The sequence below is a fragment of the Labrus bergylta genome, chromosome 7, assembly GCF_963930695.1.
Source record: "Labrus bergylta chromosome 7, fLabBer1.1, whole genome shotgun sequence".
NCBI lineage: Eukaryota > Metazoa > Chordata > Actinopteri > Labriformes > Labridae > Labrus > Labrus bergylta.
In genome coordinates, this window is record NC_089201.1 from 32,313,167 (window position 1) to 32,340,191 (window position 27,025).

General features: G+C 39.9%; 1 protein-coding gene across 1 annotated transcript in view; it reads left to right on the forward strand.

Moving 5' to 3' along the window:
* The window catches only part of banp (BTG3 associated nuclear protein), a 36,298-nt gene that overhangs the window by 2,010 nt on the left and 7,263 nt on the right, over positions 1–27,025 (forward strand). Inside the window, 11 exon segments of the mRNA XM_020658508.3 lie at positions 2,427–2,505; positions 2,636–2,745; positions 2,877–2,980; positions 2,982–3,059; positions 3,224–3,313; positions 3,702–3,862; positions 5,012–5,251; positions 7,982–8,137; positions 10,648–10,769; positions 12,005–12,076; positions 14,199–14,243. Of these exon segments, the coding sequence (XP_020514164.2) occupies positions 2,436–2,505; positions 2,636–2,745; positions 2,877–2,980; positions 2,982–3,059; positions 3,224–3,313; positions 3,702–3,862; positions 5,012–5,251; positions 7,982–8,137; positions 10,648–10,769; positions 12,005–12,076; positions 14,199–14,243 (1,248 nt within the window). The 5' untranslated portion in view covers positions 2,427–2,435.

The window sequence follows — 27,025 nt, forward strand, 5'->3', positions numbered from 1 at the left end:
ATACTGTCTAACCTGTGACCCCCCAGTTATACTGTCTAAACTGCGACCCCCCAGTTATACTGTCTAAGGTGCGACCCCCCAGTTATACTGTCTAAACTGCGACCCCCCAGTTATACTGTCTAAGGTGCGACCCCCCAGTTATACTGTCTATGAGCTGCGACCCCCCAGTTATACTGTCTATGAGCTGCGACCCCCCAGTTATACTGTCTAAGAGCTGCGACCCCCCAGTTATAGTCTATGAGCCGCGACCCCCCAGTTATACTGTCTAAGAGCTGCGACCCCCCAGTTATAGTCTATGAGCTGCGACCCCCCAGTTATACTGTCTAAGGTGCGACCCCCCAGTTATAGTCTATAAGCTGTGACCCCCCAGTTATACTGTCTATGAGCTGCGACCCCCCAGTTATACTGTCTATGAGCTGCGACCCCCCAGTTATACTGTCTAAGAGCTGCGACCCCCCAGTTATAGTCTATGAGCCGCGACCCCCCAGTTATACTGTCTAAGAGCTGCGACCCCCCAGTTATAGTCTATGAGCTGCGACCCCCCAGTTATACTGTCTAAGGTGCGACCCCCCAGTTATAGTCTATGAGCTGCGACCCCCCAGTTATACTGTCTAAGGTGCGACCCCCCAGTTATAGTCTATAAGCTGTGACCCCCCAGTTATACTGTCTATGAGCTGCGACCCCCCAGTTATAGTCTATGAGCTGCGACCCCCCAGTTATAGTCTATAAGCTGTGACCCCCCAGTTATAGTCTATGAGCTGCGACCCCCCAGTTATAGTCTATGAGCTGCGACCCCCCAGTTATAGTCTATGAGCTGCGACCCCCCAGTTATACTGTCTATAACATTTTAAACCAACTTAAAGAATTGTCTCCGCTGAAATAACTGTGGAAGCCCAATTCTGCCAGTTAAAAACATAAAAATGAAAATAATAAAGTCGAAATAATGAGATAAAAAGTCAAAATTAAGAGATAAAAAGTCATAATTATGAGATAAAAAGTCAAAATAATAAGATAAAAAGTCATAATAATTAGATAAAAAGTCAAAATAATGAGCTAAGAAGTTGAAATTATGAGACTTTATAATTTATTTTTTTACTGGCGGAAATGGGCTTCCATAAATATCATTACTGAAGAGTGTGAAAGCTGCCTTTCTCAAACACGTTTCTTTGAATTAAAGATGTTTCTTGGTGGTGATTTCATCCTGCACGATAAGGAGATCAACATATAAAGCTGAAAATGCATGTTTGCATTTATTAATTAAAATGTTACATAGAACCAACAGACATTAATCAAGACATTTCGATGGATTGATGCATATTAATAAATACGTTTTCTGTTTACCAACTTTTTGAAGTCTGTACAGCAGGGATGATCAACTTTGATCACAGCAAGGGGCCACATTCATTTACTTCTCACTGCCAGAGGGCCAAATTGTAGGATACAAAAATAATTACAGTCAATTATGTCTCAAATATAACTCAACACATACCAGGGATCAAATATTATCATGGACATATTTCTGGTTTTCATGATTTCATGGCAGATTTCTTCATGTTTTCTTCATGTTTCCAATTAATTGATGTGTAAAAATTGACCTGAGGGCCACGTTGAGGGTTAATGGGGGCCGCCAGTTGCCCATCCCTGCTGTACAGTTATGTATACTTAGTACATGAAAATAAAATGCTAAAAAAATGTCAAAGTACTCTTACAAAGTGTAGACAACAAACCAAGTAACTGCCATACTATTCCATTTTGCAAATGCAATTATATGTCAAGTTGTAGTGCAGCTAAGGGTTGGGTAATGTTGTAGTGTTCATTTAGTCAGCATACTAACTAACATGAAAAGGAATGTGGACCTGAAGACCAGAGGGAGTCAAATATTAAGTGTTTTAGCATCAAGCAGTTCATCTGCATAACTCCACTATAATGAGATCATTTGTGATCGAAAATGTGATAATGAAAATTATTTATCATATTATTTATGTATTGAATTTTTTCTCAATAGTTTTGAGGATGGTTAACATTTCCTTAAAGCAGTTATGCTGCCTCTGTAACTAAACTGTTTCCCACATCCTGTCGACACTTGTTGCATCGTACCAGAAGTACATACGTATATAATGTGAGCTTTAGTCTCCCGTCCTTGTCTTCAAAGGATGGTTATATTCACAGTACAGCTGTGTGAACAACTGCTTTTTGGTAATGATAAGTCCAATACACGGTCTCTAGTTGTGTATGTAAAGCTGATATAAAATAGACCTCTGGTTTAAAAAATTAACAAGGGTTGTTGTTTGACAAACTAGTCATAATATGTGCACACACTACTGGAATTCATAGGAAACTGCTTTAAGATATTCTGCTTCATGGCAGCATGTGTGTAAATATTATTGTGCTAAGTTAACTAAGGTTTTCTATTATCACTTTTTCAGTTGTGAATAATGTCTGAACAAGAGTTGGATGATATTGTGCAGATAACAGTAGAGGACTTCAACCAGGATGCCCAAACAGGTAAGATTCCTGTGGTACAATATAACAACTTATAAATGTTCTACGTTTTCTTATCAGTTATATGAACAGGAGCTTCCTTCAGTCTGTGCTGTCAGAAAGTTGTTTTGATCATGTATTTGTCTCTTGTCAGAAATGCTGGAAAATCATGATGATGATGAAGAAAGGCCTCAGAAGAAAAGGAGGAAATTAAGCAGCAGCCAGGAGAATAACAACAATTGCCAAGACATATCTTTTATTAAGGTACCAGCTTGGTGAAACATCCACTCTCCAAAGCTCATCCATTTTAATGTACTTAAATCAGTGGAAAAATGATTCATACATTTTGGGACTTTTCAGGATAAATCACACATGTTTGTTATTTCTATTCCTAGAATCTGTTGGTTTCATTCACTGCATCAATCACTCAGAGACTAGAAGGAATTGAGTCAAAGTTACAGGCTCTGGACACAACATGCAAGGCCCTTGGACGGAAACTGTGCAAAAAGTCCTATCCAGGTCCCTATGGTTGCAGGGTCTCCTCAGGGGGCCACTCAAACTTGGAACAAAGTGCGATGGTAAGTGATCGCCAACCAGCATCACTTTTTGCACTCATTAGAAATGGTCCAAATTCAGGTTTAGGATTAATGAAGGAGGTAAATTATAGGTGAAAACATATATTAGAGTGGCCAAAGCGTGCTAACATGTGATAATTAACAAATGTGTTTAACTTCTCCTTTAGTGTTGTTCCTCAAACAAATGTAATAGTGAGCAGTGAAAACCCGAAGGGCACTATCCAAGAAGACACTCCTCTGGAGAACCTACTCAGCAAGTAAGTGGCTAATTTTTATACTATACAAATCCTTCCCATCCCATTTTTTTCTAAGATTTATTTTTGGGCTTTTTGTGCCTTTGAATGGAGAGATAGGACAGTGGATAGAGATGTAAATCAGGGAGAGAGAGTAGGGAATGACATGCAAGAAAGGAACCTGGGCGGCCCGCTTGGAGGACCACAGCCTCCATACATGGGGTGCGCGCATTGTGCCTTTTAAACCATACTTGGAGTTTTTTATTTCTTTGACAAAACCGTAGAATTTATTGGCTTCTCCAGCTCTTGTTATAGGAAATAGATGATACAAAATTTGAATTATTCATATGACCACTGCCATGTTTTTTGAGTGTGTTGGTCCTGCTGAAAACGTATCCCTGTTTCATTTCAGCACGGTGGCAAGGAGGCGACAGAACACAATCTTAGTAAAGGTTCCTGGTCCTGAGGAAAGCCAGGAAGACCAAGAGAGTGGCTCCGAGGCCAGTGACTCTGTTTCCAATGGTGGAAATTCCAACACGCCAAATGTCACGCTCATCACACTGAATTCAGAGGGTATGATGATTATTAATTTATTATTATCTGTCAGGGGATAGAAATAAGAATTTATGCTCTTTTGACCGGCTTCTTCACAAGCAAACCCTTCCTTTGCTTGATTGAGGCTGTTGATCAGATTATTGGTTTGGAATGACTCCATAAAACCATCAGAGTTGAGTTACCCACCTCACAAAAAAACAAAAAGGTGTTGCAATAAGATGCACAGGGCATGTGTCAGTTTTTCAACGTTGTAATGGACGACTGAAAAGGGTTAAACTTGAATTTTGGTCAGGCCTCCAGATGGATAAACTTTTTTTGTTTTCCTCTCAGATTTGATAATCTGATGACCTCCTTAACGCCCTGAGCCATTGTACTTCAAAACAATGACATTTTAGATGAGATTGGGTTAAGTTATTTTGGCTTAAGTGACTCTTTCAGATGGTCTCCATATTGAATGGCAAGCAAACTGTGCTGATGTGTCATGTTCATGTCATTTTGGTTTTGCCTCGGGCTTCATTGATAGGTATTTTTAGATTTTCAGTGATTTTGTTTATTGTTCTGGCTGAGCCTGAAATAAAATGGTTAATTTCTAATCCTGTAAACTTAAATGAGGTCACCATTGTTGTTAATTTAGTAAATTTTTGATTAGGTTTTTTTAATTGGATTTACGCAGCTCATGGTTATCTTCAAAGACAAACTATTATTCATTTATTTGCAGCTGTGGGTTACCATATTAAAACTGTGTTAGTCAGCATAAGCTAGATGGTACCATGTGGGGTTCAGAGCGTGTCCCATGCTTTGTTTGTCCGTTTGTTTATGTGGTTAACCTAACATCTAACATACGCTGTGAGAAAACAGCCAAACCACATATTGTGCGGTAACAATAAGACAAGTTTGCCCATAATATGCCTATTGCCTTTACAGCCACATGAGTGCGCTGTTGTATAACATGAGCATCTCTGTCTCTTTATGTCAGTGTTGTCAACCTGTGAATGAATACAAACCTCTTCTTTTTTTGTGTGGATCGTTTTGTTTCCTTCGGTCAAGGAAGACTCATTAGAATTAAATAACTTCCCAGATAACACAATTTTAAACAGGTTTCAGGTTTGCCTAAAGACAGTTTTGTGTAATTGTTTGAGTAACTGTTCCCCTCTATAATTCCTATAGAGGATTACCCAGCAGGCACCTGGTTAGGAGATGAGAACAACCCAGAGATGCGAGTCCGCTGCCCAGTGTCTCCGGCTGACATGATTCACATCACCTCAAACTGTCGCACAGCTGAGAAAATGGCCCTGACGCTGTTGGACTACCTGTTTCATCGGGAGATCCAGGCCATGTCAAACCTTTCTGGCCAGGGCAAACATGGCAAGAAGCAGCTGGACCCGCTCATGATCTACGGCATTCGCTGTGAGTCTCTGTGCATCTCATGTTGCCAAGTGTTGTTGATTCCATGCCAGCTGCTTCACATTGTGAGAAGTTCTTGAATAACGTGGAGGAAGACCTGATGGTTAACAGTATCTCCCCTTCAACCAGATAAAGCAGCATCTTTAGAGTACTGACAGAAGCCACAAAGGCTTGGAAATACATTTAGAACATGCTCCTGTCAAAACTGGTGTTGCTGTTTCCAGTCTGTTATTACCTCATTGACCAATGACACACATGCAGTTTAGAAAATCTAGTTTAGTTTATGATTAGTACCTGATTGTTGAAAGTTAAAATTAATACATTTCACTCAGCCACGTTTTAAATGTGTGCCCCCCTTAAAGCAACAAATGAACTCTCTGAGACCTTCCCACATTTCATCCCTTTTTGATTACGAAGCAGCATCAAATTGAACACAGAAATAGACTGCAGTCTGTGTTCCCAAGGCGGGGTTACAACAACATGCATTCATCATTGCACACATGCAGAAATGTGCAGCACATTTTACAACATGCCAGACTCTAAACGACAAGCACATGTCTGCTACAAAGGTCCTAATGGAGTCACTCTCAATCCGGCAAACTGTTTGATTCCTGATAAAGCAAAGTCAGGTTTATGGCTGCAGACAGACTGATAAAAAAAGTTATTTGGTTATAAACTCTGTGTATTAGGTTAATATTGAAGCACAAGGAGAGGCTTTATTAGCTGTAGCTTTTCCTTCAGAGTGCAGCTTGCGCCCCCTGCAGGAGATACAAAACTGTTTGTGTACTTGGTTACCTGTATTTCCTCTGAGTGATGTGGGTGTGTGCGGTTAAATGCAGATTTGCCCTGACATCGAGGTATGCAGAAGCTGGAGCAGGGCCAGGTGACTTTTGGGTGACTCATACTGCCTTTCCAGAAAAAAAATGAAAATGAATGAAGGAGCAACTGCTCTGCCTGCTTGTACATGACCCATCACGTATGAAAGGGCTGCAGTTCACCTTCATCCCCAGATACCCCTTAGCTTTCTCACCATCTTATTTTTCTCTCCAGAGGCTGTATCTGCTTTTTTAAATGTATGTAGGAATAAGCTGTCAAGTCCACTCACCTCCTTTGAACAGTCCATTACAGTGAGGTAGGCAGTTCCTGCAGCTGCATCCAGTATCACCTGCACAGAACTAAACTCAAAAAGTGAAGTGACACTTTTATAAACCTGTGATTAAATTTCATGACGTAATCGCAGTCAGACAGTTGTTTCCTTCATTGTACATGAATTACAGAATGACTAGCTTCGATATATTGTAGTGACATTGTCTGCTGCTTTATTTAAAGATCACAGTTGGCATTTACTTGGGGCCCTATGCATGGACAGAATCAAAAAATTTGACTAGGAAAATGGAATTAAAACTAAAATGCAGAATATCATGGAATTTGCTGAAATGTGGGTGCCATTTACAAAAATCTGGGTTTTGTGTACCATTGTAAGTAAAGTGTTTTTTAAAGCGCCTGACCTTAATGAACAGATTAAAACTATGTTGAGAGTCTCTACCGTATTTTGGCCGCTGCAGCTCTCCTGTCAGCCTGTCTGTGTGTGACTTCACACGACAATATATCCAGAACTCCACTGCTCATCTTCTCACACACTCCCGTAGCCGTGACCACATCACCCCTGTACTTCATAACCTCCACTTGCTCCCCATCCCCCAGCGTATCCACTTCAAACTGGTCATCATCACCTGTAAAGCCCTCCATAACCTGGCTCCCCTCTACCTATCTGAGCTCCTCTACCGGCACACTCCCCCAGGACCAACCATCGGTCCTGGGGGACTGGGCCATCTCCATTTCTGCTTCCACCCTCTCGAACTCACTCCCAAAAAACACCAGAGACTCCCTCAATCACTACATTCAAGAAATCCCTAAAACTCAACTCTTGAACATCGCCTACAACCACTAACAGACTCTATTCTCATCCTCCTTCTATTACATTTTGTGTTTGTTGTTTTGTTTTCACCGTTTTGTTTTGTTGTTATTCTTTGTTAAGCTTCTTTGAGTACTAAAAATCGAATGCATTATTATTATTATTATTATTATTATTATTATTATTATTATTATTATTATTATTATTACTTGTTTCCACCTAAGGCGGGTCTAGTCTCCCCCACAGGGACAGAACATGGTGAACATGCCATCTGAGAAGTCAAGAAATGCGACGCTAAGCTCTTAGTTTAGAGCAGAACAATATCCAAACCTTCTGTGATTTATGGAAGCAACTTTTCTTTAAGTTTTGTCTGCATACGATTAACTGGACCTGCAAGAATACAAGCAATGACCAATTACAAAAAATGGAAAATTCAAACAGATTTCATGGTGCCCTGGATTTCAGGATTAAGAGTACTAATATGTTTACTGCATACATAATTTATTCATACAAAAAAATTACCTACAATAATATTTTGCCTACAAAACATGCAGTGGACATTTATTGCGCCTACTCTATAAGTTTTCCCTCCATTGTTGTTGAAACACTGTTTGGCACTTTTGAGACTGACATGAGCAGGCAAAGCACATCAGGGAATATATCCAAGGCAAAAGGCTCATTAAAACACTAAAAAGAAAGACAACCTGAGGATGCGTCTTGGTGATATGATAGACCTTTTCATGTTTAAGCCATCAGTATTTGATTACTGACATTTGATTAAGTATGTGATAACCTTTGCCCCCTCTGTTTCTCCACAGGTCACTTGTTTCACAAATTTGCCATCACTGAGTCAGACTGGTACCGCATCAAGCAAAGCATAGACTCCAAGTGTCGCACTGCCTGGAGACGTAAACAGCGCGGCCAAAGTTTGGCTGTCAAGAGCTTCTCCAAACGCACACCTCGTTCATCTTCAGGTAAAGTTCAGTTTATTGTTAGATGGCTGAAAGGCATGCATTTGTCTATGTAGGTCAAGTGTTGCAAATAACAAGTAAAGTAGTAACTGACAATGAGTGAAACAAGTTAAAAACTGGATCAATTTTGAATACAAAAGCCAAATCCTGCACTTTTGTGAATTTTTGTTTAAAAAAATCAAAGCACTTTGAAACCTTAAACACATTTCTTGTGAAATGCTTAGGGAGTGTGCATGTTTAAATTGATCTGTATGGCTTTGAGAAAACCAATTCCAACTCTTTCACCTTTCATATGACAGATCAGATGATAACGTTGCTATGTTTCTGCGTCTGTTCCTAATCTGCTTGTTGCTAATCAAACAAGGTGTTCAGTGCTGGGAATCAAGGTGCATCTGCTGTGTCTGATGGGCCACCACCACTCTTTATTTAATTAATGTGGAGCTCATTTTTGTTTTTCAATGTTAAGATGAGTTCAAGTTCAAGTTCAAGTTATCTTTATTAGTCAAATGCACAACATAACAGGCAAAGCAGTCATAGCTGGCAATTAAATGTTTGTGTTCCAAGCTCTCCTTAACAATGCAAAAATAAAAAATAGTATAGAAGATAAGAGTAACAACGTACAGTGCAATTAAGAACCAAAAGTTTAAATAAAACTAGAATATATGTACAGTATATATATATATATATATATATATATATAATTATGTATGTACAGAATATATATATAACATATGAGACTTTGTACTGGTGCTCAAACCGTTTTGAAGGAGGAGATTGTTTGTTTTTTCTCTCCTGCAAACTCAGAGGAAGTTCTCAATTGACATGGGATTCTTTTAATCACGTTGATTGGCTACTTTTCTCAAAGAGAGATGAATGATTAAAAATCTCGGCTTTTGCTTTTCAGTTCCTCCTTTATTAGGTTTTTTTCAGGAAAATGACCAAGTAAATGTTTATCAGACACACTCGCCCAGTCTGACATGTCAGTTTTTGTTTTTAAATCCCTTATATAAAAGCTATTTTAAGACCTGAACCCAAATGCACATACAGTGTGTAATTCTACAGATGGTTGTAATCTGCACACAATGCCGTCTGTCCTTCCCTCCCTGTGAGCCATCACCTCTCACCTCTGACCAGGGAGAAGTCAAACTGTTGGGGAAACCCAAATATCCTGTGTGCACACACCAGGGATGGATTGTCAGGCCGTGCCTTTTCAGGCCACACACACCCCAGAGTGTACAACGCAAATACAAGCTCAGATAGTCCATGCACAATGCAAAGATGCGTACCAAAACAATCCTTCCTTCCTTAATCAGATAACATGTTAAGGGACCGGAAAGAGGCAATTCTTCTGCTGTTTATAACCACTTTTTGTCAACAGACCAGTAAGTAGAGCTCAAACTAAAACTGTAGTTCTACAAAGCCACCTGGCTATACTTCTTCAAGTAGGAGTTTACATAATAGTATAAAAGAGTAGCAACGAAAGCTTGGAGACGGCCTTAGTCTTCAAAGAAACATAACACAAAACAGACCGTTTGAGCTGTGTGTGACGTGTGCTGTATATGTATGAACAAAGTCCAACTGCCATTCTCTGCACGGTTAACCTCTGAAAGGTAATCTTTAATGGGGCGGCAGTAGCTCAGTCCGTATGGACATGGGTTGGAAAACGGAGGGTCGCCCGTTCAAGTCCCGATGCGACAAATATATGGAAGTTGGTCTGGTAACTGGAGAGGTTCTGCCTAGGTGCCCTTTAGCAAGGACCACCCAACCACTCTGGTGCGCTCCCTGCATAGCAGCCCCACTCTGACATATCTCCACTAATGCATGTCCACAGGTCCTGTTTGTGCATGTGTGTGATTCAGGCCCATGTGTGTGAGAGGCATGTCTCTAAAGTAACAGAGTGTAAACCAGAATTTACCTCAGGGATTAATAAGTTTAGAAATTATTATTTTTTTTAAAGTAATTGGTCTTTTTTTTTTAAAAAACTGCACCTTTTTTTTTCAGGAGATTTTGTTAATTTTGTGACCTGTGAAGTGTGCTTGACAAAAAAAAACTGTACTATTTGTAGTCATATACTGACAGCAGCACAACAAGGAGACAGCCATGAGTTACACAATATACAACATGATAAAGCAATGAAAAAAAAGGCTGCTCGTAGGATTGTGTGTGTTTTGACTGAAGCCTGGAGTTTGTGTTTGGCTGCTAGACCATGAGTGTGTGTTGATGACGAGTTGGAGAGACCTTGTTGTGTATTTAGGCATTTGATAAAGTATAAACACAGCATCATCCAGCAGATGGTCTGGGAATTAGCCAGTGTTTCTTTATTTTTTTTTGAGAGGTTGCTGAGGCTCCTTACATGAACATGAGTGGGTGGTTATTTGTTTGTGTGTCTGTGTGTTAGAGATTTAATATCTATTTCTTATGTGTGCTGGATTGACTTGAACTTTATCCCTGACTTACTTCCCATTGTGAACACGAGCACATCAATGACCATCCTGCATTGTCTTTCTAACCAGAGGGGGGCGTCGCAGAAGAAACAGGCCACATTGAGACCACCACCCCGCAGACTTTGCATTACACACTCGCCAACCAGCAGGTCCAGTTCCACCGCATTGGCGAGGACGGACAAGTTCAGGTGGTGAGTGTCAGCAATTCAATCTTTCTCTTTACAAGCAGCAAATGTCATTTACTGTCTAACAGCAAGAGTCTTCATCATCCCTTTATCCTCTACCTCTACATGCTCAATAAGCTCTCTTTTATGATATTTCTGGGATTGGATGACCTCATACATCCACCAAGACCAAAGGTCATAATCAGGACCAATACTTTGGTATTGGCTGGCAATCAAAAAGGAAGATGCTGGGTCTCATATTTACTCTTCCATGTGCTCTGAAACCACCCAGAATACACATTTTACTGAATACGTCAGGGACCCATCGAGATATTGTTGGGCCTTGTCATGTCCTCTCACTATAAGTCAACACCTCTGTTTTGCATTTATGTGCTGAGCAAAGACATACATGAATACATAAATGAACAAAGTAAAATAATACACAAGTGTCAAGTATATGTTTTTTTTAATTGAGGTCTTCTGACTTAAACTGAGAGTAGCTCCTTTACATTCTGTGCATTCAATCAGCCAATGAAAGACACACACAAGCTGTGAGACAATGAATGGGTTTTCATGGGGGAAGTCAATTAGATTTTCTCTCTGTAGCACTACAAATGATTTTTTGTTGTTGTAAATAGCAGTGTGACAGTAAACAACTTTAATATGTGATTGTAATTACAACACATGATTTGATTATACTAAGTGAGCATTAGAGAAGTCATTTTCATTCTGCTGGGAGGTACACCCACTGTATGTAATGACACTGATACAAGCTGCCTCATAATTTACAGCATAGCGTTTTACTGCTGTTAAAAGATTCCTACATGATGCATGGGTTTGGAGGTCCTGATGATAGGTGACTGGAAGATATAATAGAAAGAGGGTGGACAGGCAGGATGAGAAGTTCTGCAGAAGGTGGAGGACAGGGAGAGACCGATGATTGTCAGGAGCTTGCTGTGCAGTTATTACCCTCTCGACACTCTGCAGGCTATTAGAGGTTACAGCTGAGCCTCAAATTTATGAGTGCTGCTAATACAGCAAAGAGCATGGCATCAAGTATACTTACTGTGTATGGTTCAGTTCTGCAACCATTGTGTCTGACAATTGTTTGGCTGAAAAATGTATGAAACATCCTTTATATGTAGATGTCGAAGTACTTGAAAATAGTGTCAGAGGTTTAGTGAAAAACACGGTTTTGCCAATTTCATGGTTTTTTAAATATTATGTCCGACTGTCTCTCATCCTTCATCTCTTCCTCTCAGATTCCACAAGGACAGCTGCACATTGCCCAGGTGCCTCAAGGAGAGGAGGTGCAGATCACACAGGACAGTGAGGCAAGTGTGTGTGTGTGTGTGTGTGTGTGTGTGTGTGTGTGTGTGTGTGTGTGTGTGTGTGTGTGTGTGTGTGTGTGTGTGTGTGTGTGTGTGTGTGTGTGTGTGTGTGTGTGTGTGTGTGTGTGTGTGTGTGTGTGTGTGTGTGTGTGTGTGTGTGTGTGTGTGTGTGTGTGTGTGTGTGTGTGTGTGTGTGTGTTTTTAAGGGGAGAAAAGAGCCGCTCCTTTTCTTGAATCATTCTTCTTGGTGTATTACATTTCTTTGCAAACATGTCAGTCAGGAGAATTAGTCTCCAAACAAGAATATAACTGTTACAGTGAACTCATGCTTGTTTTTTTTGGGGGGAAGAAGAATAAATACTTAAGTGTGGGAGATTCAGTTTGTTTCTTTGGAAAGTCCGGTTTTCTATTTGGTCAACTTCTTGCAAGCTGATGACTTGCAATATTTGACTGGCCATGAGAAATATGAAATATGTGGCAGCATATAAATTCAACAAACGCTCGATCGCCCTGGGACAGGAAGAGTTTTCACCGTGAATACACGTTTTGAGAACTACATAAATTTAGCTATAACGTTTTAATTGGCTGACTCCCAATTTTTGTGACTGTAAGTGAATCTACATATGAAAGAAGAAAAGGGAAGAAACATTTTAAACTCAAATTTTTCATCTGTCAAATATATTGAGTTAGACTCTTAAAACATTGATATGTCCTTTGAGCTCTGTATGTTTGTGTTGGTCCATGTTATTGGCAATCCCAGTGAAGCATAACCTACCCGAGTAATACCTGACAACATTTAAGTCATCAGTGAATTTTTTTAGCAAAAACAGATGTTCTGTGTTGAGCATGTTAATGTTTATATATCCGCCTGCTTATGCATGGGGTTATGCTCTTTGTTTGCATAAAATGCCCAGATGTCTCTTGTCCCTCAGCAGGCATGCACTCTGTATGCACCTATGCACACACAGCACTAGCCTGCCAGCTGAAAACAAAACCTGAGTTTGCGCCACACTGACTGCTGCAGAGGAATTTCCACTTAAGCGTCATTGTTAGTGACTCTTCATGGATGTGGGATAAAGATTTATTCTGAGGAGCCAGTCTGTGTACACACGTACACATGTAATTGCATACTGTAAATGCTATGTTCCACACATGCATGACATTTGTGCAAAAAGCAGTTGACACCTTGACCAAGTGTTTTTCCTCATTTCCTATTCAGTTGTGCTAAATGACACTCAAGAAGAAGAAGTGCACCATTGAGTGAGAGAGACGGAGTGAATTGGAGGCAGAAAAGCTTTAAAGTCTTTCCTGCTCTTTGTGGCTGAGCCCAGATTTTCTTCTCCTCTCTCCTTCCTATTGCTTGATATTGTTTGTTTTTTTGGAGTTCAAAGCTTAGCAACAAAATCCCAAATCTCTCAACTGCCACTCATGGAATATGTTTTCATTAGGATCCGGCCCCTTTCTTCAAAGACATGGGTTTGTGCGTGCTTGAAAAGGAAATGAGCTGTTTGAGAGATTACACTGCTCTCTGGCCATATGGCAGCGCAGCCAGCGCTTGGTATATACATGAAATAAAATTAGCAAGAGAACACAGCTGAAGCCTGGGGTTGGCTAAATATGGCTCATATGATGTCCTCTCTTTTGTGGTCTTGTTAACATCACTGTGGGTGTTCAGATCCTTTCTGATGGTCATTTTATCTTGATGAGACAGTGATTAGGCTTATTCCTGCCTGGACCAGTTTCTGTTTTTCTTTACAGCAGTATCAGTGTTGCCAGAAATGGCAGAAAAGCTGACATTACATCCGATTTTGCACTCTTATGTCATCATTTGCAAACACTTCTCTGCCAAACCCAACATGCTGTAATTCCTGTGTAGACCATTTCGACATGCAGATATCAACTCTGTCACTCTGCAACATTGTTCATTGGCTAAACAATGTTCTTGTGACAGTTCAGATCTTATCACCGTCAACTCAGTACAGGTTATGGCAGATGGGAAAGCAAGGACATTAGCAACATGCACCTGTATGGTATCTTTACGTTTTGTGGTTAAAGTTGTTAAAGAGCTGCTATTGGATGATTTGGCATCAGGACTTTGACATGACATCTCACTTCTCTATTTCAGGGAAACCTTCAGATCCACCAGGTACATGTTGGACAGGATGGACAGGTAAGAACACATTCTGAGTAAATTAAATATGAGTTAGAATACAATAAGAAATCAATCAATCAACCATACATTCGCATCAATTCTTAAAGGGTCTGAATTAGAGTAGTTTTATGTAAGAAAAAAAAGCACAACGTTCACTATGTGTCTAATGTCTCATGGATACAACACTCAGGAGTTTTTGCTGTATGGACAGTGATTGTACTATATCTCTAAAAACACCTGGTGTCATCTTTGTAAGGGGAGGTCACGTTCTTACCTTCCATGATTGTGTCACTGTGAGTGTAGCTGTCCTGATGTTGGGAATATTACGTGAAAAATATTAAGATTGATAAATGCTTCCTTTTATTAACGCTACATTCACCTCTCACCACTTAGACACTGCTCACATGTGAATATTTCAACCTTTACTACAGTTTCAGATTATTTATGGGGCAAACTCTTAATATGTAAAGACAAGGCTAAACAGCAGTGCTCATCCTGACACACAGCCTTACAAACACCATGGCAGTACAAGGCCAACAAAAAGCGCTGCTCAGGCAGGTTGTGGGAAAGAGCCATAAGAAATACAAGATCACTGTCTAGTGAGGCAGAAAATATAACTTACTGTATATATTTTTGGTATAATAAGGCATTTGAAAATGTCCAGCTGCATCTTCCTGTAAACAAACAGAAGTTATGTTTACAGTACATTCAGTGTTTCTCAACCTTTTGAGCTGCAACATATGTGTTGAATTATTTTCCAATGTAAAGGCTTTCTCCTAAGGCATAAACAAAACCAATTTTCAAGTATTTAAAATGATCCAGCATTGTTCACAAATATATTTAATAGCTAGCAGTCTTCTTCTTCTATACTAGCTTTGCTGCTGCTCTACTGCGTTCCTCCAACCATTTATTAGTGGAACAGTGAGAAAGGACCAACTCAGAAAGAAAAATCTGCAAGATTGTTTTTTTTTTTGCGGTTGGTTCTCAGTGTGTGTCAATTGAAATGTATGGACAAAGTAGCACATTACCACAATGGATGATGTGAGTCATCTTGGATGCAGTCACAAGACTTGTGAGATACGACAATGTTTATTTTGTGACTTGCGAAAAACATCATTCCTTTCCTATATTGCGGTATCATTGTGTGGTATTGACATGTCTAATAACAGTGCTTCTGGCAAATATTTTCTTAATTTGGAAGATGCAGTTCAACACAAGCATTATTCAAATTAAGAAATTATCAAAATATAAGCAGGAAATTAGTACTGAGGCCACAGACATGCGTAGGAAAGTAAAAATGTTGCAGAAACAAAACAAACATTTAAAGGACCAAATAAAAAAAGAATTACAAGACAAAAGAGTAACATCAAGATGATGAGGTCATGATAAGTCTGACACAAACCAAAACAAACATACAAATGTTTGCAATTTCAAAATGTTATAATCTAACATTCTATTGCCTGCAAAAAAATCTAAACTAATTAGAAACATACACCCACACTGCTGTAAACGCACATAAATGGATACTTTCCTGTGTTTCCGCCCAGTGTCCATGTCTTTGTTTATCCCTCTCCTTCCTCCATCTCTGTCTGGGATGTTTTGGATGGAGGGCCCTTCCTGTTTCTCCTTTCTTTTCTCTGAGATCCAAGTGAGTCTGGATCAAAGGAGAGCCAGCATGTGTATGACCATTGAAGGCCACATATGGACGCCTGAAGACCAACACATAATAATTACACATTCATGAGTTCATCGTGTTCAGCTAGCAGCAAGGCTTTAGGGAAGGAAGTACTGTCTCACGCTGCCTGTCTCGAGAGCTACACTGTTTTGTGAAAATCTCTCTTATTGGCTGTTTCATAAAACACCTGTCTTAACAAAAAACAGAATGGCTTCATTAGGAATGATACTCATGACCTTACTTCTGAAGTCTGCTTCAATTCATGCTGGTTCTTGTCTCTTAGTCACCAAATATGATAACCACCAATGTAAACAAAAGCAAGTAAACATACAACAATCAGACATAAGCACTGGCAGAAAATGACCTCCTCTTTTGTTTAGCTTGTTCTATGTACCAAGTGGCCAATGTGTGAGTGCAGTTGGGTTGCCAAAAAAAGAGTTATCCAGCACAGAAACTTGTAAGAAAGTTGTACTTTTCTCAACATCTGTTGCAAAACAATGCACCATCATCATCAGCACTCGAGAAATGGCGTTCTCTAAGAGCACATTTCTGGAAGATTATTTGATAAGTTGTGCCATGCTTCTGTTTACCAGGCACTTGGGAAGTAAATGAAGGAGGATTAATTACCACCATGAGACATATACATGATTTGCCATTCTCACAGTGCCGTAAATTGTGCCATGTTTTGGCCTACTGATAAACAACCAAATGTTTGGAACCACTATTCGAACCATTCTTGTCGGATCATAATTCATCATCTCGTCAGCTGTACCGTAGACATCGTACCCATCCAACACAGCCTCTTGTTTTTAAAGCCCCAGTAAAGTTTCTCAAAGACATTGCATCTTACTTCCAAGGGTCGTAGTAAAAATATTCAAAAATGTCGTCTATGGCTATAAATTTAAACTTTCTGAGTTGTATTTGCCTCTCAGTTGGCTCAGTCATGTTCACTCTACTCATAACTCATACGTTTCTGGCATGAACTGAAGTCTGAATACGGCAAAGTCGTTTTTTCCATCGACGTTATGCCAATGAAAAGACTTTAGAGGATTGAGAATGTGATGGAAGTAACTACCTATTTGTTCACTCAGTATGGTAGCGCCTGTTTTTGTTCCAGTGCAGTAAGTAGTAATGTGATTACAATACTTTTGCTTTCTAGGGACCTTTAACGCTACGCTTTAAAACTCAGCCTTCATATGTTACACATATGTTAGAATATGGGCAGATGGATGAGTTACAAGCCACCCACAGCCTGGAACAATGTACTTTCGGCTGCTAAGTTCTCCATTTAATGGTCTGATTAAGACCTCAGTCATCCGATTCCCTCATACGTTCACGGCGCCATTGGCTATCTATGTACTTGCACATTTATAATGTGTGAATGCATCTGCTTTATATGAGCTTTTTTGTTGTTGTTTGTATTGTTTTATGGGTTGTTGGGCTCTGTGTGTGTTTCCAATTGATTGAGGTAGTCACCACACATCCTCATGCTCCTTCTCTCTCACACACTCATAAACACACACTCATGCTTGTGTCCTCGGGTGACCTGCATGCTGAGCCTGACTGCAGCATTCCTCTCTGTCTCTCACTGGGATCTTGGAAGAAGTGTCGGGCAGCTTTTGGTTTAGATTTTGCACCACAACGCACATTTTGCAACTTTTATTCAAAGCAGTTGGTAGAGATTTTCCCTCAGATTTGTTATGTCTGTAGGGTACAAGTTATGCGGTACACAACATGCTTAAAAAAAAGCTGTAATTGAGAATACATCACGGGATGTATAGGCACTGGTTCTTTGAAGAACGTCACCAAAGCACTGCAGGACTTAAGAACAAAGAACTTCACAAAGGCCTCTATTCCCATGGCAGTGTCTGGGAGCCTAGTCCAATAAAAATCTTTTTTATTTTTCCTTTCTTTTTAGCTCATGCTTTGTTTGGTTCAGTAAAATGATATAAGTGCTCTGCCAAATCAAACATACTGTGACTTATTCTTTAACCGTCATGTTGCAGGTCAAGCTTTTCACACACATGCAGTTGTACTACACATGACAGTGGTAGGTTCTCCTCACTTGTCTGTTCTCATAGCCTCTGGGAGCAGAGCTGGGTCAGCTCCTAAATCTGATGAATCCCAGATAGAACACAAGGAGACTTGAAGGGAAACATATAAGTGATAGCACTTATTCTTAGATAAATCACTATTACCAGATATGCTTGCAGACAAATGAAATATTATGTCTTTATCATGATGAGTGTAATGTATCTTGGACTAGATTTTAAGAGCCTTGGACAAATATAACACAGGTCAGACTTATTTCTGACTTTTCTTAAAAATGTGTAATTTGTGTGTTTACAGAGAGGCTTAGATTAAATAGGCTACGTATGATGTTTTTGTAATCTGGCAGAGTATTGCTGAGGTTGTGTTAGTGTAACCTAGCATACGCAATTCATCATTTTTGTTCTATCCCCCGGGCTGTTTTCCCGTCCTCTCAGTCTCACTCTCCTTGTTGTTTTTTCGTTTTAATCTTCCCTGTGCTGTGTAGCTGTAGCTGCTTACACCTGTCTTTTAAAGGCCACCTGCCTCATCCAATCACTTCAGGTCACACGGGCTGTCAGAAGTGTACACCCCCAGGTGGAATATTGGCTGCATTAGCCTCCATCAGAGACTCTTAACAACTGCACACCATTCTGTGGCTGTCTGCACATTCGCTTTTCCCGTTGAGATTCATGATCAAAGTGGAGATTCTGAAGTGGCCTGGCTCCCATCGTTCTTTTGGGATCTTAGTTTTGGGTGGGGATTGGAGTTGTGTGAACTGTTTTATGAGGTGTCTTGCTCAGTGTTTTTTATACTTACTACTTTTGCTATGCTCTTTTTTGTTGTTAGCATTTTCCTCATGAATTCTATTCCTGGCTAAAGATTTAAAACATTTAGCATTAAGACCTGATAATGATGGGAGCAATCAGTGCTGTGTGGTCACCACTGCTAAAAGATATATCCATCCATGTCTGGTTATTAAATCTGCAAATCAATACATTTGTTATTTAAAAAAAATGTCTCAAGGTAGAGTCAGTAATGTCTGTCAGCAAGTTAACTAGCTGTTAGCATGTTTCCCTTTCTGCTGCACAACAGAAGTAGCTCCATATTGGGATTATTTGAATAAGACATATGAGAGAGAATTTGAGGGTCTTGTGAAATGAAAAGGGGGCAACCACCTGCTCCAACTTTACTGACAAAATAAATGGAGTTGTCTTTGAAGTGAGAAGACTTGCTGTGGTAAAGTGATGAGCAGGCTGTAGACTCATCCTTCTTTCCACCCTGTGTTAAGTCATTATGCTCGTTATTGTCACCTGACTGCATCACAACGTGCCTCACAGATTTCACTATTCATCTGTTTGTCCAGCTTGTCTTGCACTATTTGAATATGTTTATTTAGCTTCAGATATTTTTTTGCATCTGCTTCCGAATCAGTCCATGCCAGTTTAGCCCTGATCTAAGCTTAACTGTGCCAGCCGAAAGTCTGAACAAAAATGAATCCAATATTCTCTGTGGGCCAATAAAATCCCTCTTAGGACTGAGGAGAAGGCGGACCCTTGAAACTATAAAATAACTTTTACTTTTACTGCACTCCCTGTCTGTCATAGCCTGCTATCTTGTGCCCCTCCTCTTTCTGAGCTGTGATCTTACCCAGCACTGATGCAGACCAAATGGAGAACTGGAAGATGAAAGGAGCGGCTGATGAGGAGGAGAGGAAAAAAGGATAGAGAGAGGAAAGCCAAAAACAGGAGACTGTCTGGAAAAGATGTTTTGTTCCATTTATGATTGAAAACTGAGACCAGTTGAGCCGTGAAGTGAACAAAAGAAAACACTCTTTTAAACAAACATGCTCAACTAGGTGCCATAGGGAAAAAAATAAAAGGAGTAGTGGCCTCCGTTAGCTCAGATGGCTTTGACCATGCTTTTTTAAGTGTCACTCTTTTATAGAATAGAATAGAATAGAATGACTTTATTGATCCCAAACTGGTAAATTGTGATATTACAGCAGCAGGTTATCAGAGCAAATAAAACAATATAAGAATAGATATATAAATAAGCACTTAAGAATAAGAAGAGATTTATACATCAAGGCTTTAACTTAACATTCCTACTGGTTTAAAAAATAAAATGAAATACAACATTTATTCAGGCTTGTCAACTGAATGTAAAAATACTTTCTGGAGGTGAGAGATGTAAGTTTGTAGAAACAGTGATGACAGTGGTAAATGTGTAATAACAATATAGAGGGTTATCCAGAGCTGTGTAATCAAAGATATATATGTTAAAGTGCATATTTGTGCAAAACCAAAAAAATGTGATGTGCATATAAAAAGGAAGGAAATGCACTGTTCGGTGAGCTCATAGCATTCAGATCATTGTCTTATGTAAGCTGTAAAACCAGGGTGAGAAATCGACGCATCTCAAGAGACAGCCATTTACTTTTTCAAATGATCTGATCCTGTCATCTCCCTGCGTCATGTCCTCCTCACAGACCTGATTGACGCCCACCGGGGGTCTTAATCTGCGATTGTCAAGAGTCTGAACCCAGTCCCCCCATCTCCTTTCCTCACCCTGGCTGAACTTCTGCCATTACTTTCTGTCAGCACATGTTGCAGTGCATCTGTTTGACTGTCCCAAGTGGCATTATTCACGGTCATTATGGGAAATGGGTCACAGAACAGAGACAAGCTTTACACTGGTCCTCAAGAAAAAAACTGCTCCTAGGCCCTGTTAAAACACAACCAGGCAAAGTATGGGCTGTACATTTTGTGAAATATTTGGGGGGGCAAATGAGGGAAACATAAGGGAATGAAGTGAGGTCATAAAGAAGAGATGAAGAGGAAACAGATGAATTAATGTTTTTTTTTGCCCTCAGCTCCTCCCCCTCCTCCTCCTCCCTCTCTGAACTCATGTTGCACTTCAAGCGCTGATGTAAAAGTTGTGTGTATCGACCAGGGACGACAGACCCTTCAGTGAATGTACGCTGCTCCAGTATCACGTGACTTGTCGTTCCTTCATACAAAGCAGATGCCTCAACAATCTGTAGGGTCGATCTCACAGAATCAGGGTGTGATTTATGCTGGAATCAAACAGCTGGCTCGTGTCCCGAGCTCCTCCGTTGTCCCCTCTTTTTTTTCTCTCTGCTCAGGAATGTTCTTGTGTGTACGGGGTTTTGGGATTCCTGTGATTCACAGCATGAAGGGAGGGTAAAAGGAGATGAAAAGATACAAACAAGATGTTTTACGACCGATGTTTAGCGTAAGTGGGATGTATGTAAGCAGTGTAGGATTTATAGGTCTAGTGGTGGATTGTGTTTCAAAGGAGAAGTGGTATGCTGTGTGTCCTTGTGGCATTTTGGCCTGGAGATAAAGGGTCGCAGATTGGGGAATCCTTAGATATGTGTGTGTATGTGTTTGTTACTTAGCATTTTGGAGCAGTGCACAGGAGGGTACCCCCAGCAGTGTTGTCTTTTGTCTTTGTGGGCAGAGTAAGAGGGACCAGATGTGTCAGATGCATCACAGTATGACTCAGCATCAGCACAGGCTCGGTGGAGCTCTTCTCACCATTCCCACGCCGACGTCTTTTCATCATCCCTTGGTTTCAACATTTCCCTCTGACAGTGACAGCAGTTTCTCATGGCACACGTTTGTTTACATGGACTCTGGGGTGATTTTGACCAGGCCAAAGTCATATTTTCTGTCACGTAAACAAATGAATCAAGGTATCTGACTAACCGTGTAGTCATAGTCTGAGTAAGCATTATGTGATTAACAGACCTGATGGCTCATCTGTTGGCTGTTTCTGTCTCATTTATATGCCTGCAGTAGGGGAATGGTGAAGGCTGTTGTTTTGTTTGAAAGATGGCCAAATAGCATATAGCATAAAATAAAAAATGATGCTAACGTGCAATGTTTGAGACTACATTTTTACTGGACATAAATGGAGAAATGGTTCTGATAGATGTGATGCCTCAGTGAGTTTAAGACTCAAGTGTTCCACACTTTGATATGAACTGACAGGTGACTTAAGGCTTCAAGTAAAACAGTTGGCTTCTTGCCTACAGTTGTCAGAGGTGTTTGTTTGCATTCATGTTGAGGGCCCACTGAGTCCTCTTCCAGGTAGATTTGTTGAAGTTTGGCTGCTCCCTTTCGAGGTCAGTGTTAGGTCATTTGGAAATGTCAGGACCCGTATTCACAAACATTCTGAGAATCCTCTCAGAGAGCTCGCCTAGGAGGGATTTAGATCTCAGAGCAACTCTGAACAAGGAAGAGACAGAAACTTTTATCTGATTGAGAGGGCGTGGTTGACCCCGTTGCTAGGTATGACACATTTTTTCAGAAGCTGTGATTGGTTGATCCAACAAAATGGAGAATAAAAGGTAAATCATAGAATCTAGTCAGACATTATGTAATTATAAACACTATGACATTAGCGTTTGTGTGATCATTTGTAAGACATAGGATGAACCTGTGGAGGTGAGCACATGTAGAGAAACTCAAGATGCATGTCTTACATGTTAAATCATTTTGTGCAGACCTTTCAAGCCTATGCTATGATTCAATAATATTCTTCATGTAGAACATGCAGAACATTTCTCCATTTCCTCCTCAGCTTGAGAAACTCTTCATCCTGTTAAAAGTCCTCCTCACTCCTCCTCACAGTTTGACACCTGAGGAGCTCTTTTAAGGGCTAAGATGCTTTGTGAATAACTTTCATCTTTACAAGGATCTAGTCTCAACTTTAAGGGGAAATCCTTAAGAAATGTCCTGATTCCAAGAATTTTCTCAGAATTTTGTCACTAGGAGCAACTCTTAATACTTAGGAGGCTTCGTGAATACGGCCCCAGGTCTTTAGAGCCACTCGCTGAAGCATTTTCTTTTGTTTTGAATATTTAAAATGCAGAACTAAACACAGAAAAAGATGAGTCAGCTGAGTTTTTTGGGGAAAAAAAAAGATTTGATTTAGGAAGGGATTTGCATTTATGATAGTGCATATGTCTATTCTAAATAAATAATATAAAGTAATGACACATTGGGGTTGTGTTTCATGCATTGTGGTATTTTATTATTATTATTGTGTTTTACAACCTGTGTGTATCATCTCCTCAGACTCCCTTGACTAAATTGGATAATTAAAAACATAATAAAGTCATCATCTTAAACCATTAAATTTACAGACACCATAAATACACCTTCGACAATTAAGGAGGCCAAGTTTGGATTTGTTCTTGAGGGATCAGAGAGAACTTTCAGTTGAGTTTTCTTCCATTTCATTTTTTTAAGGGGCCCTGACTTTTAATTACAGCTGTTATTTTTGTCATCAGTTCCCCTTTGATTTGCTGGTTCTGGATCAGGATTCAAGTCAAGCTGTTTTTTAGTCATTAAAACTTCTCCGAGCCTCGTCTGAATCGACTCCCAGTCTGCTGGTGGGAGTTTTCAGAGCAAAGGATGCAAGGGAGGGTTTGATTGGATACAGGTGTTGAGCTCTGGTTTAGAAACAGTGTCAGGGTGAGCATCCGAATTGCCAAGTACCTACTCAATCTGTCAGTAAACAGTACCTACTATCTGCTGTATACTGTTTACTATCTACTATTCAGATATTTGTTCCTACTTCGTCTGATTCATTCAGTAAGGAAGTGATGTCATTTACGTTTCCCGAACCGGCCGCATTCACCCGTTTTTTTATTTTTTATTTTATTTTTATCTTTATTCAAGAAGAGTAATGCTTATATACAGTCAGGTAAACAAAAAACAATATCACAATGTAAATCAAGTAAAAGATTAAATAACTAAATAACATACAGTACATAAAGAACAAATGAAAGACAGTAATATACAGAATATAAAATAAACCAATAAAGACACTTTTAAATAGTGAAATCATTATTTAAATAGTGAACTCATTATTTAAATAGAGGGGGAAAGGTTTTATAATAATGCAGATATTTGTTTTATTTTCTGTTGTTAATTTAAAGTAGTGATTTCAGTCGGGACTTTAACTCTAGATTAAAAATGTATTCAATTAATCCACGCTCGTTTGTTTTGTTTTGATTTGGAGGCACACGTGACGATTCACGTTTTATTTCGCACAGCATTGTGGGTAAAATACAATTAATTTCCTGAAAGCACGCATCCGATCCATACTGCATGAAACCAGGAAGTTAGTATCCGTACTGAAATGTTCAGTCTACTGAGGTGGACCCAAAAAATGACCACGAGGGTTCAGTATACTGAAACTCCTTACTGAAAAGTACTGCCTACTGAACTGTGGATATTTGGAAAGGACCCGGGTGTGTGGGTGGAGATGGGAAGCAGTGGGCCAGGCTACAAGGTCAGGGGTCAAGCAGGACAATAATTTAAAGGTTGTGTGTAAGGAGATTCTCACTTGTGGAAACACTGAACAGTAACTTACAAATAAGAGAAATCACAAATCATAGAATTTTTTTTTTTTTTTTTTAAGGTCTTACCTCAGCTTCTGACATTTTTGTCACTTCTCCACTTTTATAGTTCAATCATATATAAGCTTGGGCCAAGCTGAAATCTACAGAAGGGCTACGTGGACATATTTATCCCGTTAACTTGGGTTAACAATGCTGGTTTCCCAGTGATGGCTTGTTAATGTCTGTTGATTTTCATGGATCTTAACTTATTTTTCTTACGTCGAGATAACAAAGCTTATTTTCTCGTGATAACTGGATCATTTTCTGGCGGTTTTGGGAACAAAACAAAACAAATAACATAACTGTGGTAGGCCAGACCATATTTCTATGTTTGTTTTGTGCTTTTGCTATTCTGGGCATATGACAAGTGGAGATCTTTGTAAGTAAATCCAGTGTGTGGATGCATGTCAATGTAGGGCTTCCATATAAATCTGAACAGTCTTCTAATAAAAGAAAAGCCTGTGTAGCCAAGAATTGATGGCTGCAGTGAAAAGTGTGAAGGCCAGTGTCTTGCTTTTTCGGTTTTAACCCGTCTACATTAAAAAACAACAGTTAGAGCATCCCAGTGTCTTTGGGCACATTTACAGCCAAGTCGCAGCCAGGATTTATCCCCTTCCATTCCACTTTCCTCCACACCACCTACCCACCCGGAGATATTGTTTCTGCCTGGACATCTGTCCAGTGTTGGCAGATGCAGATGTTGTTGGCGGCTGTGAACCCGGGAGGAAGTTCCAGCCACTCCAAAGCCCAAATGTTTCTTTTAACATTTCCCTGCGTTCCCTGTTTTTTTTTTGTCACATCTGAAAACAAAAGAGGAAGAGGAGGCATTCTTTGAGAGTGATAGGAACCACATTTGCCTTTTCGGAAAGCACAAAAAAAAAGAGGATATCATGTTGCTGTGGGTGATTCGAATTTACTTTATTTGCTGTAAGGGTGTAGCAGAAAAAAAAAAATCCTCCGACACCAACACACACATGCACATGAAGCGAGTGACTCATAGCATCGTCCGATGAACAGCTGAGTTTTACTGAGACCTCCTGTGAGCCTGGAAATCAATACCAGCCTGCGCAAAATATGTGCCTTGTGGAGGCAGATTTTCAGGAGAAACAAAACTTTGCAAACACAACGAATGAAGATGAGAATTTACTGTTAAGTAATCTTTTAGTCGTTCTTAAATACTTTCATGTGAAATGAAAGGAGAAAACCTACATTTTGTAATGGTCAGAGAAGCACAGAGCAGGGTTTTGTAGCTAAGTGTTTATGCAGTTTGTTATTGTCTTTCAGACTTGCAGTCATGAATGTTTTCTGCATCAAGCTGCTGCTGTTGTTCATTTTTCTGCCTTTCCTCTCCATGTACTGGATCCATTACTGAAAGCATTACAGCATCAGCCAAAGATTTATCTTTTTTCTTCCCCTTTTTTTTCCTGAAGCCATGGCAGCAAGCAAAGCCTGCGGAGAATTTAAGATGCTCTTGATTGTTCAGGGATCTTCCCATCACTTAAATCCTGCTTGTCTGCTCTGCTCTCTGGACCTCCAGCATGGTGCTGGGCAGCCAGTCAGTGCTGATTATTTAAGGGTTACTATTCATCAAACTTTGAGGTCAGCAGTAGTTAATACCCTTAAGATCAGATGATGGCCCCTGTGTGTGACATATTGAGCTCACTATGTCAAAGATAATATAGTGGGGTACATTTTAAGTGAGTCCTCCCCGCTCTCGCATGAAAACTGATGCATTAAAGCAAAGCTGTGAAGTTTCTGAGTGTCATGGGAGTCATCTGCTCCAAGAAAGCCTCTGCAAACAATTCTTCTCTTGTTCAGCAGAGTAGCAGTATGTCATGTCTTACAATATTGATTTGTTGTTTATTCGACCCTACAATCCTCTTCCTCTTAAACCCTTTCCATGATGCAATTTTGTAATTATTTTTTGTGTGCATCATTGCCAGCCAGCTTGATGATGATTACATCCTATTAGCTGAATGAGAGGTAATTATCATCAGTGCTTACAGAAACACTTAATGTTGCTCAATGGGGTTTTTATTTGTACTCTGAACCTTTTGAGTAAACATAAACTGCAAACCAATAAATTACGCTGATGGGGGGGGGGGAAAACTTTGGACATTTTTTAGTGCATTGGATGTTCATGTCTTGGGCATGGATTTCGCTGATGATTAATTCGACAAGAGTTTATTCCTGAAAGCCTAGCGCTACATGAGCACACCCAAACAGTGGAGACGAGATGGTCTGACGAACCGAGTCGTGGGACAGGATGTGGACCCGAGAAGTTCCTGTGTAATCGCTGCAGAGATCTCACACACCGTTCCAACTCTGTAAATGCTTTTACGAGCCTCTGTGTACGACTCCTCACAGCTGAGAATGCAAACTGCTCTCAAATGGAGGTTGAGAATCTAATTGAATAAGACAAGGGTTTACGATATCGGGTATCAACCGTAGCATCTCTTGATCTCTGGTAATTATACACTTAGATACACAAGTCTGACAATACAGACACATAATCATGTTTGAATTTACACACATGCTAACAGATGAGCACTTGGCAGGCACTACATTTGATTCCCAAAAAGAAACAAGTTGATGAAGTGTGAGGATACGGTTTGACTTCTATAGGGGTCGACCATAAAGACACACTTTAACAGCTGG